At 45.0% G+C, this 18504-nt stretch overlaps 1 protein-coding gene across 1 annotated transcript; it reads left to right on the plus strand.

Moving 5' to 3' along the window:
• The first annotated feature begins 16213 nt into the window (after positions 1 to 16213).
• Positions 16214 to 17729, plus strand: LOC125548734 (3-ketoacyl-CoA synthase 6-like). The gene is made up of 2 exons (XM_048712572.1): positions 16214 to 16225; positions 16398 to 17729. Exon 2 carries the CDS (start codon positions 16467 to 16469, stop codon positions 17727 to 17729), a length of 1263 nt encoding a protein of 420 aa, XP_048568529.1. The 5' UTR covers positions 16214 to 16225; positions 16398 to 16466.
• Positions 17730 to 18504: the final 775 nt, after the last annotated feature.

Consider the following 18504-nt stretch of genomic DNA (forward strand, 5'->3'; position numbering starts at 1 on the left):
CTCAGACGAGTCCACCCTAGCAGTCACGTGCTCGGGTGAAACAGCTGGGGGCGGCGGCGAGGAAGGCGCCGTAAGAGTCACCCTACCTCCTCTCCTGCGACCACGTGCTCCACCTCCTCTCTTCTTCTTACCTCGTCCCCTGCTAGGCACCGCGGTCAACAAAGAAGGGCCCGGCGGTGTCGCCATACTGTCTAGCAACGCTCGGCGGAGAGGTGCGTGTGGAATGGAAGACCTCGCACCACGCGCCGTCGAAGAAGGGGCCTCGGCGCGCTCCCTACCAGCGCCCACCATCTTTCAACACCTGCCATGACAAAGAATAAACGAAATTAGTACAACATAAAAAAAGTACCGACATGAATAATAATATGTATATCACTTAATTGTATCATCATCAAGTACAACATAAAAAAATTGAATACCTGACACTACTAATAATCTCGATCAGTATCATCAATAAATGCATAATCATCATCATCACTATAATCAATGATGGGCTCATAGGGTTCATTGGCATCAACATGTGCAAGGCCACCTTGACATAATCGGTCAAGAATTGACAGGTCATCCGCAGCAGTTACCTCTTCTTGTTTCGGCTCTTCTTGTTCCTCCTCTGGGGTGATGTCGGATTCACTGTCGCTGTCTACTTCAATGTTTTGGGGTGAAGTATAGCGGTTCTTGAAACGCTTTTTGGAAAGACGTGTCTCTTGGAAGAATTCTCCTTCATATGTGTCTGGGTTAATGTGAGGTTCATAATCCTCTTCCTTTGGGGGAGACAGTCTAGCACGTGGCGGCACTTCATAAACGACATCCCAACCTTTCAGATTTGGATTAGTTTGGAAGGCCCACGGTAGATAGAATACTTGGGTCGCCTGTTGAGCCGTAATATAGACATCAGGAACATCTAAATGGGTGCTTTGGTTGATTTCAACTAGCCCTATATGTTCATGAGTCCTTCTAGTCTCCTTCGGCTGAAACCAATAACATTTGAAGACTACGACATTCGGTGGGTTTTCACCATAGAACAGAAGTTCATAAACTGCTTCAACTCTCCCATAATACTCGGTACCTCCTTCGCCGATAGCAGATACACAACAATTTGTAGACTTTCGGTCGGCCATAGATTGCTCTTTGCCATAGGTACGAAAGCGATACCCATTGATGTTGTACTTGTCAAATGAACGGACCTTATAGTCAAAACCATTAGCGACTTGTCTCAATTCGGCGTCCATAGACTCTGAATTAGCCTACAAGTTTAATATGAAAGGATTGTTGCATTACGCACAAATTAGCGAATGAAATGAAATTGTCTAATAGAAATTACTGTTTGTTTGAACCAAGAGATGAAACCGGGATAGCCGCCTCCTTGCTTTGCGAGAAGCTCATACTCTTCGACGGAATCCTTTTGGATCTCCGCTCCATACGAGAATATGGCGACGTATCGACTGTATGACATATCCAGGAATAAGAGCAGTTCAAAGGAAATAGAAGTTGCAAAACAATGTACCGAGAACTTACTCGATGTACGGCCGCACTTCTATCAGGTTGTTGAAGATATACAACGAAATGGTCCGCCATTCTTCGTTATCCAAAGATACTGGATGTGAAACACTAGCTGGTGCGAGATTCCCTTTGAATAGGCCGAGGTTGGATCCACCCTTTTTAGGGTCGTCAGCATTGTACCGAGGCTTCAGATTATGCAAATGAGGATTTTTAGCTTTGTAGTGTGCTGTTACGAAGTTTGCCGCCTCCTCTGTGATGAATGCCTCAGCCATCGATGCTTCAATTCTACGTTTATTTTTACATTTTTCTCGAAGCGTCTTCTGCATCCTCTCAGTTGGGTAGCACCAACGATTTTGCACGGGCCCCGCCAATCTTGCCTTGGTCGGGAGATGCAAAATCAAATGCTGCATTGGATTAAAGAAGCCCGGTGGAAAGATCTTCTCTAACTTGCAGATCAACTCCGGTGCCAACTCTTCCATTTCTTCTAGCACGCCAGGCGATAATTCTTCCGCACAAAGAACACAGAAGAAATAGCCGAGTTCTGCCAGTACTAGCCATTCATCCTCAGGGATGAAGCCACGCAACATCACCGGCATTACTCGCTAAATCCATATGTGCCAATCATGACTCTTGAGACCAAATATCTTCAATTTATCAAGATTCGCTCCCCTCTTTAGATTCGCTGCATACTCATCGGGGAACATCAACTGCTGTTGCACCCACAAGATAATTTCCCTCATAGCTGGCCTTCCAAGATTGAACCATGCCTTTGGCTTTATCCAGTTCTGCTTTCCTTTTGGTTCTTTCATGTTTTGTAACGGCCTATCACATAGTGCCTCCAAATCGACTCTAGCCTTAGTATTATCCCTTGACTTCCCATCTATGCCGAACAATGTACCAAAAAGTGCCTCGGCGATATTCTTCTCAGTGTGCATCACGTCGATGTTGTGTGGGCAAAGGAGGTCTTTGAAGTAAGGCAGATCCCATAAGCATGTTTTGTGAGTCCACGCGTGCTTAGTATTATACCCCTTGAAGTACCCTGGACGATGTGGATCTGGCTCGAGAGCGTTTAACTGATCCAAGGTCTGTTGGCCTATCAATGTAGGTGGTGCAGAGTTTTTGACAACTCTACCTCTGATGAAGTTCTTCTTGTCTTTCCTGAACTTATGGCGAGGATACAGGAACTGTCTATGCATGTCGAAGCAAGAAAACCTGCAACCGGCCTGAAGCCAACGAAACTCAAGAGCTCCCTTGCATGTGGGGCACGGGAACCTTCCATGCACACACCAGCCAACGAATAGCGCATATGCCGGCAAGTCATGCGTCGAGTACATGTACCAGACACGCATTATGAAGTTCCGTTTGCTATAGGCGTCGTATGTCTTGAACCCATTATCCCAGGCTTCTTGCAATTCGTCCTTAAGCGGCTGCATGTACACATTCATATTTTTCCCCGGATAGTTGGGCCCTGGAATTATCAACGTCAGGAAAATGTTCTTTATTTGCATAATCTGTCCGGGGGGAGATTGAGTGGAAAGACAAATACGGGCCAACAACTGTATTGGGCTGCCGTCATACCAAACACACAGAACCCATCCGTGCTGATGCCGACTCGACGATGCCTCGGATCTGCCGCTTTGTCAGCATGTAATTCATCAAACTTTTTCCACGCAACACCATCCGATGTGTGTACCATCATCAGATTCCCGTCTGTATCTAGTTCGGTTCTTTTGCCTGTTTTGTGCCATGTCATCTGTCTGGCCGTCTCTTCGACCATGAAAAGACGTTGAAGTCTTGGTACGATTGGCATATACCGAAGAATACTAACGGGGATTTTGGTCTGTGTCTTCTCACCCATACCGTTGTCTATCACAATATACCTGGAAGACTTGCAAATGGGACAATAGTTCAAGTCCGCATAGTCAGGCCTAAATAAGGCACTTCCTTTCTCACAGGCATGTATCTTCTCATAGGGCATCTTCAGTGCACGGAGGATTTTGTCCTACTGGTACAGGTTTGCAGGCATTACATGGCCTTTGGGTAGAAAGCGTCCAAATACTGTCATAATTGTGTCATAGCATTCTCTGCCCAAGTTGAACTGAGCCTTCAGAGCCATTACTTGTGAGATGGCATCCAACTGACAAAGCTCAGTGTGCTCGTGGAGCGGACGTTTTGAAGACTCCAACATTTCATTGAAGGCCTTTGCAGATTCCTCCATCTCCTCGTCCGAATCCCGAGCATCATCATAGTCTTGCACCATGTTTTCCATCCCGGTACCATGCTCGTCGGTGCGACGATGATCCACCTCAGCTCGGTCACGTTGGGCAGACTCACCATGAAATGTCCACACCATATAATCGGGCATAAAACCACTCTTTTACAGGTGTTTGCCCATTTCAGCCTCTGTCCTCTTTTCCCAATTGCCGCACCGTAAACAGGGGCACCAGGTTTTCTTCTGGCCATTTGCAAATGCGGCTTGCACAAACCCCTTGGTTTTTGTGAACCATTCAGCGCTCCATTTGTTCTGACCAGTGTGACCGGTATACATCCACGCACGATCACTCATCTTGACTTTCAGAGCTACTGGACACACAACAATTATATATGTAATTCACCATGTATATATTCATCAGTTGATCTACTTTGTCAATTTTATTACGTCCATGCAACCTACACTCTAATAGGTAATGATAGGTCCTAATCCCACCCATGTATGTGTAGATTGGGTTCATTTTCCCACGCTATGCTCCGGATCCGACGCAAAATTTCGGCAGCACCTCCCCGCTGTTCTCCTGATACACGTCTCTTCAATAAATAGAGAGGATGTGTACCCGGAGAACAACAGGGGAGGCACTGACAAAATTTATGTGTCGGATCCGGAGCAAAGCATATGGGAAAACGAACCCAATCTACACATACTCGGGCTGTCCATGGATAGCGTTGGACAATTCAAAAGAATCAAGGTTATAAGTATGCAAATGCATGCATATTTATAACTATGACGCTTTCGAACGGGAGACACATATTGGTTACGCATACTGATGATTCAAGACACATATATAGCTAGCTATCAAGTTTCATAGGAATAGATAAAATAATTAATGGGGGAGGAGGACATGTCATTTGTGCTCACCCACGAACGAAGGGGCAGAGCTCGTCAAACGCACGGCGAGGTCGTCGAACACCAAACCTCGCAGCGATGAAACAACTGCACATTTAAAACTACCCGATCAACACAATTATATATGATGTTTTTCATAACAAAATCGAAAAATATATGACATAACTAATAATTCACAAATATATGACCCCGTCGGCCTCTGAAGGCCAAAGAACACCTTTTCGGGAGGTGTCGGGGGTCGGGTGTCATGTCGGTGTCGGGGTGCCGTGTCGGGGACGATGTCGGGGTCTCGGGGTCGGGGTGTCGGGTCGGGGTGCCGTGTCGGGGTGCCGTGTCGGTGTCGGGGTCGGGGTCGGGGTCGGGGTGTCGGGGTTGGGGTCGGGGTCGGGGTGCCGGGTCGGGGTCGGGGTGCCGGGTCGGGGTCAGGGTGCCGTGTCGGTGCCTTCTTCTTCTTCTTCTTCTTCCTCCTCCTCCTCCTCCTCCTCCTTTCCTTTTTCCTCTTCTTCTTCTTCTTCTCCTCCTCCTCTCCTCTTTTTTCTTCTTCTTCTTCCTCTTCTTCTTTTCTCTTCTCCTCCTCCTCCTCTTCTTCTTCCTTTCCTTTTTCCTCTTCTTCTTCTCCTCCTCTCCTGTTTTTTTTCTTCTTCTTCTTCTTTCCTAAAACTAAACTAAACCTAAAACTAAACCTAAATCTAAAACTAAAACTAAATCTAAACTAAACATAAACCTAAAACTAAAAAATAGAAAAAAGGAAAAGACTAAATCTAAACCTAAAACTAAACTAAAACTAAACCTAAACCTAAAACTAAACCTAAAACTAAAACTAAATCTAAACTAAACATAAACCTAAAACTAAAAAAACAGAAAAAAGGAAAAAACAGAGGAGGTAGAGCAGACCTGGGCCGGTGGAGGAGGTGAGGTGGCCGGTGGAGGAGGGGGGCGGGGCGGCCTGGGCGGCGGCGGGGAGAGAAACAGAGAGAGATGGGCGGGGTGGGGCGCGCCGTTAGATATGTTAACTCCTTGCCGTCCGCTTTTTTGCTCTTTCCCGTCTGCTAGCAGACGGCAAAGAGGTGGGGGCGTTAAGTATTTTTTAAGCAGCTCCTCAGTGGGGCACCCTCCCTCTTTGCCGTCTGCTAGCCGACGGCAAAGAATCTTTGCCGTCCGCTAGCCGACGGCAAAGAACTGGCTGATGGCAAAGACTTTCTTTGCCATCAGCCAGCTCTTTGCCATCTGCTTTTGGGTAGCTAATGGCAAAGAGCTTCTTTGCCGTCTGCTAGCAGACGGCAAAGAGCTGGCAGATGGCAAAGTAGCTGATTCCAGTAGTGTATGAGATTTTTCTGTTGAGTTTTGTGTTGTGAAGTTTTCAAGTTTTGTGTAAGGATTTGATGGACTATGAAATAAGGAGTAGCAAGAGCCTAAGCTTGGGGATGCCCAAGGCACCCCAAGGTAATATTCGAGGACAACCAAGAGCCTAAGCTTGGGGATGCCCCGGAAGGCATCCCCTCTTTCGTCTTCGTCTATCGGTAACTTTACTTGAGGCTATATTTTTATTCACCACATGATATGCGTTTTGATTGGAGCATCTTGTATGATTTGAGTCTTTGCTTCTGTACACACCTTTTGAGAAGTACACGCATGAGTAGTGATTTATTAGAATACTCTATGTGCTTCACTTATATCTTTTGAGCTAGACAATTTTGCTCTAGTGCTTCACTTATATCTTTTTTAGAGCATGACGGTGGTTTTATTTTATAGAAATTGTTGAACTCTCATGCTGCACTTATATTATTTTGAGACTCTTTTGAAACAGCATGGTAATTTGCTTTGGTTATAAAATTAGTCCTAATATGATACGCATCCAAGAGGGACATAATAAAAACTTTCATATAAAGTGCATTGAATACTATGAGAAGTTTGATTCCTAATGATTGTATTGAGATATAAAGATTGTGATATTAGAGTCATGCTAGTGAGTAATTATGTATTGTAGAAATACTTATGTTAAAGTTTGTGATTCCCGTAGCATGCACGTACGGTGAACCATTATGTGATGAAGTCGGAGCATGGTATATTTATTGATTGTCTTCCTTATGAGTGGCGGTCGGGGACGAGCGATGTTCTTTTCCTACCAATAAATCCCCCTAGGAGCATGCACGTAGTACTTCCTTTTGATAACTAATAGATTTTTGCAATAAGTAATTTATGACTAATGTTGAGTCTATGGATTATACGCACTCTCACCCTTCCACCATTGCTAGCCTCTCTAGTACCGCGCAACTTTTGCCGGTACCATACTCCCACCATATACCTTCCTCGAAACAGCCACCATACCTACCTATTATGGCATTTCCATAGCCATTCCGAGATATACTGCGATGCAACTTTCCCCGTTCTGATTATTATGACACGCTTCATCATTGTCATATTGGTTTGCATGATCGGCATCGTATTTGTGGCAAAGGAACCTTTCATAATTCTTTCAAACATGTCACTTTTGAGTCATTGCACATCCCGGTACACCGCGGGAGGCATTCAAATAGTCATATTTTGTTCTAAGTATCAAGTTGTAATTTTTGAGTTGTAAGTAAATAAAAATGTGATGATCTTCATTACCAGAGCATTGTCCCATGTGAGGAAAGGATGATGGAGATTATGATTCCCCCACAAGTCAAGATGAGACTCCGGACGAAAAAAATAGGCCAAAAAAAAGTGAAGACCCAAAAAAAACGAGAGAAAAGAGAGAAGGGGCAATGTTGCTATCCTTTTTCCACAGTTGTGCTTCAAAGTAGCACCATGATCTTCATGATAGAGAGTGTCCTATGTTCTCACTTTCATATACTAGTGTGAATTTTTCATTATAGAACTTGGCTTGTATATTCCAATGATGGGCTTCCTCGAATTGACCTAGGTCTTCGTGAGCAAGCGAGTTGGATGCACACCCACTTAGTGTCCTTTTTGAACTTTCATTAACTTATAGCTCTACTGCTTCCGTTGCGTGGTAATCCCTACTCACTCGCATTGATATCTATTAATGGGCATATCCATAGCCTGTTGATACGCCTAGTTGATGTGAGACTATCTCCTTCTTTTTGTCTTCTCCACAACCACCATATTCTATTCCACCTATAGTGCTATGTCCATGGCTCACGCTCATGGATTGCTTGAAAGTTGAAAAGGTTTGAGAACACCAAAAGTATGAAACAATTGTTTGGCTTGTCATCGGGGTTCTGCATGATTTGAATATTTCGTGTGATGAAGATGGAGCATAGCCAGACTATATGATTTTGTAGGGATAACTTTCTTTGGCCATGTTATTTTGAGAAGACATAATTGCCTTATTAGTATGCTTGAAGTATTATTGTTTTTTATCTCAATATTAAACTTCTTTTTAATCTTATGGGTCTGAACATTCATGCCACAACAAAGAAATATTACATGGATAAATACGTTAGGTAGCATTCCACATGAAAAATTCTGTTTTTATCATTTACCTACTCGAGGATGAGCAGGAATTAAGCTTGGGGACGCTTGATACGTCTCCAACGTATGTATAATTTTTCATTGTTCCATGCTATTATATTCTTTGTTCTCGATGTTTAATATGCATTAATATGCTATTTTATATTATTTTTCAGACTAACCTATTAACCTAGAGCCTGGTGCCAGTTTCAGTTTTTTCGTTGTTTTAATGCTTCATAGAGAAGGAATACCAAATGGAGTCCAAACGGAATAAAACCTTCGTGATAATTTTTCTTGGGCCAGAAGACACCTAGGAGACTTGGAGATCAAATCGGAAGAGCCACGAGGCGGCCACAAGGGTGGAGGGCGCGCCCCTTCCTTGTGGGCCCCCCGTGACTCCACCGACCTACTTCTTCGTCCTATATATTCCCAAATATCCCCAAACCACCAGAAGCATCCACGAAATCACTTCGAAACCTACTGTACCCGTGAGATCCCATCTAGGGGCCTTTTCCGGCATCCTAACGGATGGGGATTCGATCACGGAGGGCTTCTACATCAACTCTATTGCCCTTCCGAAAAAGCGTGAGTAGTTTACCTCAAACCTACAGCTCCATAGCTAGTAGCTAGATGGCTTCTTCTCTCTCTCTTTGATTCTCAATACCATGTTCTCCTCGATGTTCTTGGAGATTTATCCGATGTAATCTTGTTCTGCGGTGTGTTTGACGAGATCCGATGAATTGTGGATTTATGATCAGCTTATCTACGAATATTATTTGAATCTTCTCCGAATTCGTATATGCATGATTTGATATCTTTGTAATTCTCTTCGAACTATCGGTTTAGTTTGTCCAACTAGATTGGTTTTTCTTGCAATGGGATAAGTGCTTAGCTTTGGGTTCAATCCGAAAGTAGGGTCAGCGAGGCACATATTGTATTGTTGCCATCGAGCCTAAAAAGATGGGGTTTACATCATATTGCTTGAGTTTAATCCTCTACATCATGTCATCTTACTTAATGTGTGACTCTGTTCTTCATGAATTTAATGCTATATATGCAGGCAGGTGTCGCTCGATGAGTGGAGTAATAGTAGTAGATGCAGACAGGAATCGGTCTACTTGACACGGACGTGATGCCTATATTTCATAATCATTGCCTTAGATATCGTCAAAGCTTTGCGCTTTTCTATCAATTGCTCGACAGTAATTCGTTCACCCACCGTATTATTTGCTATCTTGAGAGAAGCCACTAGCAAAACCTATGGCCCCCGGGTCTATTTTCCATCATATTAGCTTCTGATCTACTATTTTGCAGTCTTTTATTTTCCGATCTATAAACCAAAAATACCGAAAATTTACTTTATCTCTTGTTTAGTTTTATCTATCTCTATCAGATCTCACTTTTGCAAGTAACCATAAAGGGATTGACAATCCCTTTATCGCGCTGGGTGCAAGTTGTTTGATTGTTTGTGCATGTCTTGGTGATTTGTGCGTGTCGCCTACTGGATTGATATCTTGGTTCTATAACTGAGGGAAATACTTATATCTACTTTGCTGCATCACCCTTTCCTCTTCAAGGGAAAAACCAATGCAAGCTCAGGAAGTAGCACTCCTCTATATGGAAGCGATACCCATTCACATCATACTTTTCACATTTCATGTCCCGAGCATTAAAACCATTGGACACCCATCTCAATTCATCATCCATAGAGGTGTTTGGATATTTGCCCTACAAGTTTAATTGAAGTTGATGGGTGCTTTAGTTCCATTAACTAATAAATGTTGAACTAGAAGTTGAACTAGGGGAATGTGAAAAATTACTTTCTCCATGAACCAAGCAACAAAATTTTTCCTTCCAGGGGCACCGTTTCGGAGAAGAGTAAGTGCCACCACCTTAGCAGGAGGAATCCTTCCCGTCCACTCCTCCTGTACGAATTGACTAAAAGAAGAAAATCGGTGTTAGACCGAGAGAACATAAAGAATAGCATAAAGGAATTGTGAAGTGGTATTACCTCATCCAGTCTTCCTCAACTTCCTTGATGTTGTGCAAGACATAGAACATGATGTCGTCCCACTTTTGTTCTAGCATGTTATAAGGTTTCGAGCCCCCGGCCATGCCACATTGCCCACCAAATAGATCAAGCTTGGGTTTATACTCGGGCTCTTCTATATTATATCGAGACACCTTATAATGGAGAATGGGAATGTGGTCTGGGTAGTACGATGTCCTGAGGTCTGACACCTCCTCTAGGATAACTGCCTCAACTATGAAACCTTCAATCTTAGCTTTGTTTCCACATTTGGATCGGAGATGCCAGTTCTGTCTCTCAGCGCCGTACTGCCAACGATTCTGCAGAGGGCCCCCCCAACAATACCTCCTTCGCGAGGTGGAAATTGAGATGTATCATCGGAATAAAGAAGCCTGCTGGAAAGATCTTCTCTAGCTTGCATATCAACCAGCATTTGCCTTCTTATGCAATTTTTCAATCTCGTCGCGACATACTTCTTTAGCACATAGCGTGCGGAAGAAATACCTTAGCTCCGCAAGCACTCGCCAGACATGCTCGGGGACATAGCCTCGAACCATCACAGGCAATATCCGCTCAATCCATACATGATAGTCTTGGCTCTTGAGCTCGGTCACTTTGCCAGTTGAAAGATTGACTCCCTTACTTATATTCGATGCATAACCATTACTGAACTTCACAATGTGTTTGAGCCACATAAGTACTTCCTTCTTGTTTGGCGGGTTAAGGACGAAGGCCGCATGTTTACACGTGGTCTATCACAAATTTTCTGTTGATCGGCTCTAGCTTTAGCATTATCCTTTGTCTTATCAGGAATATTGAGGATCGTGGCAAAAAGGGACTCTGTGACATTCTTTTCGGTGTGCATCACATCGATGTTATAAGGAAGTTTGAGGTCCTTGAAATAGGGAAGCTTCATGAACGGGGTAATCTGAGTCCAGTTGTGCGTATCACCATATCCCTCAAAGCGTTTGCCTTTGCCTTTGCATTTTGCCTTGCCCTTATCCTTCGCTTTTCCCTTTGGCTTTGCCTTTGCCTTCACCTTTAGGCTTGACAGCTTTTAGCTAAGCAAGAACATCTACCCCATAAAAACGTTGGAATCTCGTTTACTTCATGGACAGCCCGGCCTTTCATGAAGTTCTTCTTGTCTTCCCTGTCTGGATGGTCTGGAGGGAGAAACTATCAATGCAGGTCAAATGCTACATACATGCCACCCTTCTGCAGCCAAATTAAACGTAGAGCCTGCATGCACACTGCGCATGGCATCTTCCCACTTGTACACCATCCGCAGAATAGGGCATACCCGGGAAAGTCATGCAAGCAATACATCAACCAAACTTTCATCAAGAAATTTTTTTGCAGATGTCGATCATAGGTCAACCTCGGGAAGTACCAGGAATGGAGCAAATCATCCACCAGCGGCTGCATAAAAACTCCCAAATTCTTTCCCGGGTATTCAGGCCCTGGAATGATCAGCGACAAGAACATGGTCTTGCGTTGCATTAGGACACCGGGAGGGAGATTGAGCGGAATAACAAACACGGGCCAGCGGCTGTATGCATTGGACGATATGCCATATGGATTGAACCCATCGCATGTTAACGCAATTCTGACATTCCCAGCCTCGGCTGCTTCCTCGGGATATTCTTCATCGTGCCACTTCATCATTTTGGCAGACTCCTCCGTGATGAAAAGGCGTTGCAGTCTTTCTATGAAATGGAGATACCGAAGAATCTTTACGGGGATGTCTAGTTGCTTCTTCTCACCATGCTCATCGACCACCTCATGGTATCGAGAGGAACAACACTTCCTACAGTACTTGTCATCTATGAATTATGAGAAAATAGATGTTTGTCCGAAGAATTGCCTTTTGTCCATGACAGCCAATGCCTAGAGCCGGCCAGATTTTTATGGCGCCGATCGCTTGGTAGCGCCACCTAATTGTCACCCTTATGCCGATGACTGCTATAGGCCGACGGCCCATCTCGGCATAGGGGAAGAGATGCCGACGGCCTGTCTACTCCGACGGCCCCCGTTGGCATAGACTGAGATTTGCCGACGGCTTTACTACGCCTACGTCCTTTCCCCGGCCGTCGGCGTATCGCCGCCTATGCTGACGGGGGCCGTCCGCATAGATAAAGCCGTTGGCAGATGCAGTTATTCTGGTACATACTCTAGAATTGGAGATTAGCTGGCTCCACCGATCTCCAAAACTGTATAAGGTTAGAGTATTGCTTCCATATAGATGGATGTATGTTCTTGCATTGTAGATGGCGTGGTCATGGCGCGACTGCTTTGTTGGCCCAGTCCCGACGCCCATGTACATATCACTGAACGCTTGATTTAATCCAATATGAAACCAGGAGGGCGAGCTCCTTAATTTGATAAAATAAACTTGCGACTGAAGGCAATCAATGAGATATGTGTGTAGTGCCCGCAAACCTCCCGGTATAAGCACATGCGTGGGTGTTACCGCCACACGCATGAAATTGAAGCAGGTTGATGCCGCAACCATTCAAATAGTGATGTTTCGCCGAGTGAGTATGTGGATATCATATTCAGGTCGGCCGGCAAAGGGTTACCGTCAATTGGTAGTATATGTGTGTCGTCGCTGACAGGGTTGTTTCTTCCAAGAACCACATCGCCGTACATGCGTGTGCATATGTGCATAATTGCTTCTCACAGGCCCTTTTTCTTTCCCCGCCCCCGTGTATGTGTCACTTTCATGCTAGCAATTTGCCATTATGTTCAATCTTAGCGCTCCTGCCTGCTGGCAGAGCTCAATTATTCTTCTTGTTCCACACGCTATGTTTCTTCCGGACTGCGCTCGATCTCTTCTGTGACTATGACAGCCAATGCATAGAGCCAGCCAGATTTTCATGGCGCCGATCGATTGGTAGCGCCACATAATTGTCACCACTGACCACGGCAGGTGAATTTTGCATGCATGCAGGCAATTTACGCCCAAACTGGCGATGAAAGATAGTTTATTTTTGAATAAAGTTGTATTGCTTGAGTCAATTTGTGCCAACTAACGAGGAAAGACAATTCGTATCATATGAGGACTGCCTTTTCCCTTCCAACCAATCTAAGCCGCTCTATTCACAGCCGAGTACTCATTTGAATTAAACTTGGCACAAAGAAAAGTTGTGAGTTCCTGCTGAAATGAACTCGTCAAAAGATCAGAACTATGCACAAAACCAGATTCCAGTAGTCCAGCTGGCTACTTACTCTGCGTCGCCTCTGCAGCCAAGTCGCGTGACAAATCGACGAGGAGGAAGCATCAGGAGCAATCAGTTGTGGCTTGGTTGTCACTCGAGTGAAGCTGGTCGGTTGAGTAGTAATCGGTAGTTGTGGGTTTATAGTTCGTGTGTGTGTGTGTGCGTGGAGTTAGTGAGTTAGTGGCTGCGTTTTAGCCGTGTGCCTTTGGCTATTTAAGTCATGATTGTAATTGCATTTAGTGGTGAAGAAATATAAGACAAGGCACAAGGTGTATGCGTGCCAAGTCTTTGTGTGTGTATTCTTCTATGTTTGTGTGTCTGTGTGTGTGTGTTCTCCCCTGGGAAAACCCAACAAAGTGGACCTCCATCAAAGGAGCACCTGCAACCGTAACCAGCAGGCGCTGTATACAGAGCCGCCAATCAGGGCAGCCGCCGGTGCAAGGCTGCGGCATCAAGGGTTCACCCGTGCCACCTTCCCGGAGAGCGACGTGACGTCTCTGTTAAATGTCCGAGCGACCTGCAGGAATATACAGCTGGGAAATGGAAAATAATACTGGAAAATCGAAGCATTAATGTTGATGGCACAGTTCAGCACCCAAAGCTTCCTGATCCACCCCAGTAAACAAATAGTACCTGCTAACGAACTGAACCACGACCAATCACCCACCAATAACTAAGATTGTTGGGGGGTTGGATAATCCACGGTCCAGGATTTGGATAAATGGAGCAGTGACTACAGGCAGTAAGAACCTAGCTCCATACCTGAATTCAGTTTATCTGGCAAAGAATTGTGAAGTTCGATTGGCTTGAGAAGACTGAAAGAAACTGGGGGCTGTGTTGAAGTGCTCATTTTGCCTGCCATTGCGACCGCCAGGTGAAGCTAGTACCTTTATGCATCAATTGTGTGATGATTTTGCAGAGTAAAATCACTTCCGCTTGTCTTATTTGGGAGACTTGGATCGATAGAAGTCGGCCGTAATTACCCCTTTGTTATCATCAAACAGTACCATAGGCTATTACTATAGGCTATAATAGATTACATACCCTAGGTAGGATTGCTTTTGGCTCTTAATTCAGGATCAAAGTTGAAAGGAAGGCACTTAATTTGGCGATTAATAGCTGCGCCTTGGTTCTGCCGATGCTGTCGGGTGGCCTAATGAACCCGGACGGTTCTTCAGACCCGGTATCCAAAAATTAACTACGGTTTGGTGGAAATTTGGGGAAAAAAGGGTCTCGAATAGATCCCGTGCACGTGGGATCCTGTAAACTAGACACCAACTTTCCTTTGATTTAAGGAAAGTTTTACTTCCCTTAAATTTTGATGCTTCCTTTATCGTAAAGTTTCATGATTGCCTATTCGACTTCAACCCTTCGCGTGACTCGTCTCCTCCTCCGGATATTGCGAAACCAAGTGAAATGACAGAGGACATGCTGGTGAGTATTTTTTGTGCATATCATTCTTTCAGTTGTTGATCCAAAGTTCTAATATGACTTTGGTAACTTCTCAGCTCAGCTACACAAAAAACATGTACGAGCATAGGCATCCCAAACATATATTGCATCCAAGCTGGATGGAGGAGCCAGTGGATACGGTTTTGGGAGTAGCAACGGTGATGGATGTCGGTCATGATGATCTACTAGTGATCTTCATATTTATGCCTTTTCTTGCTCATATCCTTATTTTCATGAACCATATATCACATTTTTTATCTTCGTGTTTGAACCATTTGATTAAGCCTACTTTGATTTATTATGTTTAAATTATTATCAACTATGTGAGTTCGATTTAGCATTCTTTCAATTATTATGATTGTATATAGACATATGCATCTGTGATTTGTAGTTTTGTTTAAAAGGAAATAGGGGAGTTAATTATTTAGGTGAAGAAGTTTAGGGGATCTGACAAAAGTACAATATATTATGGAGGTAGCTATGTATCATACTCTATGCATGAATTATTACTTACTTATGATACTATCCATTTACGACCAGCTTACAGAAAGTTTTTAAAGGGAATTGTTGGAGTTGTTGTAGAAGTACATGCTCCAGCCAATACAACAAAAGACCGATCTGATAGAAGAAACTATGCAGTACTTTTATGCATCAACACTCCCCTCACTTGTGGCTCTCTTAGGCCTAAACGTAGACCGAAAGTGTGCTGCAATTTAATTGCGCCAGCCGGATCTTGAATTCAAAACCTTTTCGCTCCGATACCATGTAGAAGTGCATGTTCTAAGCAATGCAACCAAAGAACCGATCTGATTGAAGAGACTAGGCAATACATTTATACGTCAACAATAGCTCCCGTTTAGTTCCCGATAATCAATCCTCTTTTCCTTCACAAAATTTATGCCACCAGAACAAAATTGCCCATTACTCCCTCCGTCCGGATTTATTAGGCCTAAAGACAACTTTTCTTTTACCAAGACACATAGTAATTTGCTTACATTAATTCTTTCATTTTACTTCCAATGCACTCTCTGGCATGCATGCAGCCAATGAAAAAGCAACATGCAGTGTATTAATTCCCTGGCCATAGCATCAACAACAATGGCTTTCAATGCAACCAATGAAGTGGTTGCATGCATGCACCTTTCCAAAGCGTAGGCCTTATAAAAAGGGACATGCTTGTGATGTTGTGAGGCCTAACAAACCCGGACGGAGGAAGTAGTTAGCATGGATGATACTATGATGCTCACACTACGAGTAGTCTAAGTTGAATCAGTTAACACAGATGGAGCAGCATGGTCATGGAACTAAATTATAACGATTGATCAACCGAGGAATAGAGCTTTTATTTTGTTCGCGGGGCTTGGAAACAGCTCCCTACTGGACCAAGTATTAAGTCTAGTAAATGCGAGAGAGGTTGATGATCATATGGCTGCACGCACGGCGCCAGAAGTTTGGCTTTAAAGTTCCGCACTACTCACTCACACTAGTATTGACAGAGGCATAAAGTAGTCCACACGCACCTACACAAGGTTCGCATTGCTGTGTACCACCGGGCCGTGGACGATTGCATTTCCATTGTTACCGTCCCGGCCTGGACGTGATGGAGTGGCTTGAACCGCAGGAGGTGGGCAGCAGACTCTGCGAACTCAAGCCCGTGCACCTCTTCCTGGCCTGCTTCCTCCCGTCCGCAATGGCCGTCGTCTACCTCATGCTGCGCCCGCGCGCCGTGTACCTCAAGGACTACGCCGGCTTCCGTACGACGCATACCTGTCGCATCCCCTTCGCCAGCTTCCTTGAGCACGCCAAGCAACTGCCGGATCTCAATGAGCGTAGCATCAGGTTCATGACGCGGTTGCTGGAGCGCTCGGGGCTCGGGGAGGAGACATGTCTGCCTCCGACACACCACTACATCGGAACGCACAAATATTGCACCATTGATGCCGCCCGCGCCGAGTTCGAGCTCGTGACTTTCTCGGCCATAGACGATGTGCTCGCCAAGACCGGCGTTGCCCCTGAAGCCATCGACATACTAATCGTCAACTGCAGTTTGTTCTGTCCCTCGCCGTCCTTGGTGGACATGATCATAAACAAGTACAAGTTGCGGAGTGATATCCGTAGCATGCACCTCTCCGGTATGGGATGTAGCGCTGGTCTTATCTCCGTGGGGCTCGCCAGGAACCTCTTGCAGGTCGCTCCCGAGGGGGCACACGCTCTTGTCATCTCCACAGAGACCATCACGCCAAACTACTACCTCGGGACAGAGCGCGCAATGCTCCTGCCCAACTGCCTCTTCCGCGTAGGCGGGGCGGCCGCGCTGTTGTCAACATCATCGAAAAAGGCCCGGTTCCGCCTTAAGCATGTCGTACGTACGCTTACCGGTGCTCAAGATAGTGCGTACCGGTGCGTATTTCAGGAGGAGGATGAAAAAGGCCACCGGGGGATAAACCTCAGCATTGACCTGATGAACATAGCCGGCGACGCGCTCAAGTCCAACATCACGGCAATGGGGCCACTCGTCCTGCCGGTTAAGGAGCAGCTTATGTTCGCCTTCTCCTTCGTTGCACGGAAGGTGGTCGGCTGGCGAGTAAAGGCATACATCCCCAACTTTCGCACGGCGTTTGAGCACTTCTGCATCCATGCTGGCGGCCGTGCGGTCATTGATCAGCTGCAGAAAAGCTTTGGGCTTTCCGACGAGCAGGTCGAGGCGTCACGGATGACGCTGCATCGGTTCGGAAACACGTCGAGTAGCTCCCTGTGGTATGAACTGGCCTACATAGAGGCCAAGGGCCGCATGCGCAAGGGCGACCGTGTGTGGATGATTGGGTTCGGATCTGGATTCAAGTGCAACGGCGCAGCATGGGAATGCATCAACCCCGCACGCAACGCCGATGGGCCATGGGCTACGTCCATCACCAGATATCCGGTGGACATTCCATACGTTCTGAAGCATTAAGCTGTTGACCATAGAGACGGTCACAGTTCGTCCTCGTGGCGCACCATTAAATAAAGGAAATGACATCGGTGACATCGGGAGAACAGTAAAAACTAGAAGACGCTCACGTCTTGCTGTTGAAGTTGGTTTTAATATTTTTCTTGAAAAAAGGAAAGAAGTTGGTAGTAATACATTTGAATAAGATTTGATTGTACAAACTCTAAATATCTATTTTATTATTATATAATAAAAGTTTTTAAGCGATAGATGCGAGCGCATCACTTCTCCTCTCTAAATATATGTATGCATGTGTTAGAATGAATCACTCACAGGGGCACTCCTCCGAATTACAAGTATGCATGCAAAAGAGGACGAAAAACTGTTGTCATTCTACATTCTTCTATAGTTACTATTAAAGGGAGGTGATATTTTTGGTTTTGTCCCGCTTCGTTTGGTCCCGCTTCAATTAATTTCACGTATGCTATTTGATTTCGTTATTTGCCAACTGTTTTCGCCGAGCGGAGAAAGCCTACCTGGCGGCGCACTGAGGCCCTGGTCCTGAGAGCTGGCAAAAAAAAATTTGTCGATGGAAGGGTTCGATCTCATAACCTGCGAACCGGCCACACACCATTTTTCCAACTGACCCAGCTAGAGATATGAGAGGATTTTTTTTCCTCCCGTTGCGACGCACGGGGCTTTGCTAGTCCTATTCTACACTTTAAAATATTTTATAGCTTAAACCGTCTGTCCGATTGACAAAATACTTTCATATAACTGATCCGTGGCGACGAGACTT

Source organism: Triticum urartu, chromosome 1, assembly GCF_003073215.2.
Source record: "Triticum urartu cultivar G1812 chromosome 1, Tu2.1, whole genome shotgun sequence".
NCBI classification, from domain to species: Eukaryota; Viridiplantae; Streptophyta; class Magnoliopsida; order Poales; family Poaceae; genus Triticum; species Triticum urartu.

What these genes read in the sequence shown, in the direction of transcription:
- LOC125548734 (XM_048712572.1), top strand. Translation starts at nt 16,467, where the DNA reads ATGGCCGTCGTCTACCTCATGCTGCGCCCGCGCGCCGTGTACCTCAAG.